The 2,990-nt window shown below is 55.2% G+C and overlaps 1 protein-coding gene across 1 annotated transcript in view; it reads right to left on the bottom strand.

Moving 5' to 3' along the window:
- TCERG1L (transcription elongation regulator 1 like) overlaps positions 1-2,990 on the bottom strand; it is a 61,337-nt gene that overhangs the window by 39,023 nt on the left and 19,324 nt on the right. The window contains exon 7 of the mRNA XM_017733892.1: positions 974-1,138. Within this exon, the coding sequence (XP_017589381.1) occupies positions 974-1,138 (165 nt within the window). The remainder of the gene's footprint in view (positions 1-973; positions 1,139-2,990) is intronic.

Here is a 2,990-nt window from a genome sequence, read left to right as displayed (position 1 = left end):
CGTGAGCCCGTCCCCTCCCCTCCTGCCCCTGTTCCCTGCCAGCAGAGCCCGACCCCCCCGGCTGCCCCCTCCTGTCAGGGACTTGTGCAGAGCCACAAGGTCCCCCCTGAGCCTCCTTTTCCTGCCCCTCACTCCTCTGGGTCAGTTTGCTCTTCCCAGCCCTGATCCCAAAGCCCTGCTCACACCCCTGGGATTTCTCCGGGTGGCTCCTCGGCAGGAACAAGAATCCCTGAGACCCATTTCTCATTAAAAGCTCTCCCATGAACACCAAGCCAGAACTGCACCTTCTGCAGAATTCACTCTCCCTGTGCCTTGCTGTGCTACGCTTCAATTACCAAAAAGATGGAACAAGCACCCTCATTTACATTTTTAACTTAATTGGCATATAACTGTTCTAAAAATAGCCTCAAGCATTCCAAGCGCAGTTACAAACATCACCCTAAAGGCTTCCAGTCAGCCAGACCTGCCCAGCCAGGCAGGGATGCCCCAGTGCCTCCTCAGCTGCCACCTCCAGGAAGTCTTCACTCAACATCCAGAAAAGAGCGATTTTTCCAGGCAGCAACCACACCTCAGCCTCTGGGAAAAGACCCAGGCTGCGCTCTCCCAGCACGTTTGTAACACCAAACACCCAGAGAATCTGCTTGGGACTTCACCACGCTGAGCAGCCAGCCTGTGAGTGCCCATTGCAGCTCAGGATGTGCCGCTGGGGCTCAGAGGTTTTCCCACAGAACCCCCTGAGATGAGGGAGGAACCAGCTCAGTTCACTGACTGCCCCTAAACATGACCGGGACACGACCATGACAAACATCCATGGAACCCACTCCTGATACCCAATCCCAGAGAACGCCTCCAAACCCCTCCAAACCCCAACTCCAGCCCCAGCTGCAGCGCTGCCACCCGAGCCCTCAGCACCCAGCAGCAGCTGCACACAGCAGCTCTGTGCTGCTCCTCGGGGCCACGGCAGGGACCTTACCTGGGAAGGGCGAGGCCAGGAGCGGGACTTTGATGGGGGACAAGGTGAGGAGGTGGCAGGGCTGGAGGCTCAGCCCCGGGGGGCCCTGGGGCTCCTCAGGCTCCAGGGACACCAGCGCCAGGCTCTGAGTGCCAGCCGCTGCTTTAAGGCTGTTCTGGCAACCACCTGTGGGAGAGAGAGACACAGTGAGCGTGAGCTGGAGGGGAGAGCAAAGGCTTGGGGAGAATGACGTGCTCAGCACGCTGAATTTTGGCACCAAATGGAACAAGATGCAGCATGTCCCACCTGGCCTGTGTGCCCCCTCAGAGAGACACCAGAGCCTGAGCTGGGGTTATATAGAATATAGCTGTATTTTGGGCTCGGTTCTGGTCTCCAGAGCTCAAGAACCACAGAACCACAGAATCATTTACATTGGAAAAGACCTCCAGGATCATTGAGTCTAAATCTTGACCAATCCCCACCTTGTCCCCAGCCCAGAGCCCTGAGTGCCACCTCCAGCCCTTCCTTGTACACCTCCAGGGATGGGCACTCCAAACCTCCTGGGCAGCCCCGGCCAAGGCCTGACCACCCCTTCCATGGAGAGGCCAGGGAGTGATCCTGCCCCTCTACTCAACCCCAGTGGGGCACATCCAGAGTGCTGTGCCCAGTTCTGGGCTCCTCAGGACAAGAAAGTCAAGCAGCTACTGGAGAGGGTCCAGCAGAGGCCACAGAGATGATTTTGGGACTGGAGCATCTCTGAGATGAGGAGAGACTGTGGGAGCTGGGCCTGGTCAGTCTGCAGAAGGGAAGCTGAGAGGGGATCCCATCAATCCATACAAATATCCTCAAGGGCTGTCAGAGGATGGTGCCAGACTCTGTTCAGCGGTGCCAGAGACAGGACAAGGAGCAACGGCCAGAAACTAAACCACAGCAAGTTCCAGCCCCACATGAGAAAAAACTTCTTTCCATGGAGGGGCAGAGCCCTGGAACAGCTGCCCAGGGAGGGGCTGGAGTCTCCCTCTCCAGAGACATCCCAAACCCTCCTGGACACGTTCCTGTGTCACCTGCTCCAGGTGACCCTGCCTGGGCAGCGCCCTGAACTGGGTGATCTCCAGAGGTCCCTTCCAACCCCAGCTATTGTGTCACTGAGATATTTCTGAAGGACTCCCAGAGCCCCTTTGCCAATTGTGATTCCAAAGCCCCAGCTCGTGGCTGGAGCATTTTCAGCCATTAAACCCCACAGATGTGAACACATCACCACAACCCTGAGGGACGAGGCAGCAGTGACTCACACACAAACTGTGCAGGATTATTAAATTTAAATGAAAAAACTTAATAAAAAAGCCAAATATTTGAACACATGGAACACAATTATTCTCAACTTTCCTAAGTGTAACTGTCTGATGTCAAATCTGAATTTACTCCTTGCTGTATTAGGCACCCACTCTTCCCTCACCTGCCTGGCTGCTCTCCTGTGTCCTGCACACAAACCAAGCTCTACATCTCATCTCCTTCATCCCAAAAACACAACAGGGCACTTCATGGAATCACTGAGGCTGGAAAAGACCTTCAGGATCATCAAGTCAGCCTGTGCCCCATCCCCACCTTGTCCCCAGCCCAGAACTCTGAGTGCCACGTCCAGACCTTCACTGGACACCTCCAGGGATGGGGACTCCAAACCTCCCTGGGCAGCCCCTGCCAATGAAACCCAGGAATCTCCCAATTCAAAGCTCAAACACCCTTCAGGCCCTGCCCCATTCACTCCCCAGTCTGACACTGGCAGGGAAGACCTTCAGAGCTAAATATTTAAATAAACAAGAACAGGAGTTGTGAAACTCTTGAGCAGCAAAGCAGATCTGACAAACAGCAGCTGTTCCTCCCTCCACAGCAAGCTCAGGATTCAAAAATTAAGCAATCATCAGCTTATTATGGCATCCAGCAAAGCTCCCAGCTCGGGTGCAGATCCTGCAGGCAACGGGAGACAACGGTGGCCCCACAAATCCCCATCTGGTCCCACTCCTCACTCCAGGCATTTCAT

This window comes from Corvus brachyrhynchos, unplaced genomic scaffold, assembly GCF_000691975.1.
Source record: "Corvus brachyrhynchos isolate BGI_N302 unplaced genomic scaffold, ASM69197v1 scaffold514, whole genome shotgun sequence".
NCBI lineage: Eukaryota > Metazoa > Chordata > Aves > Passeriformes > Corvidae > Corvus > Corvus brachyrhynchos.
The sequence above is the reverse complement of the archived record's forward strand: the minus strand, read 5'-3'. Positions and strand labels throughout refer to the sequence as shown.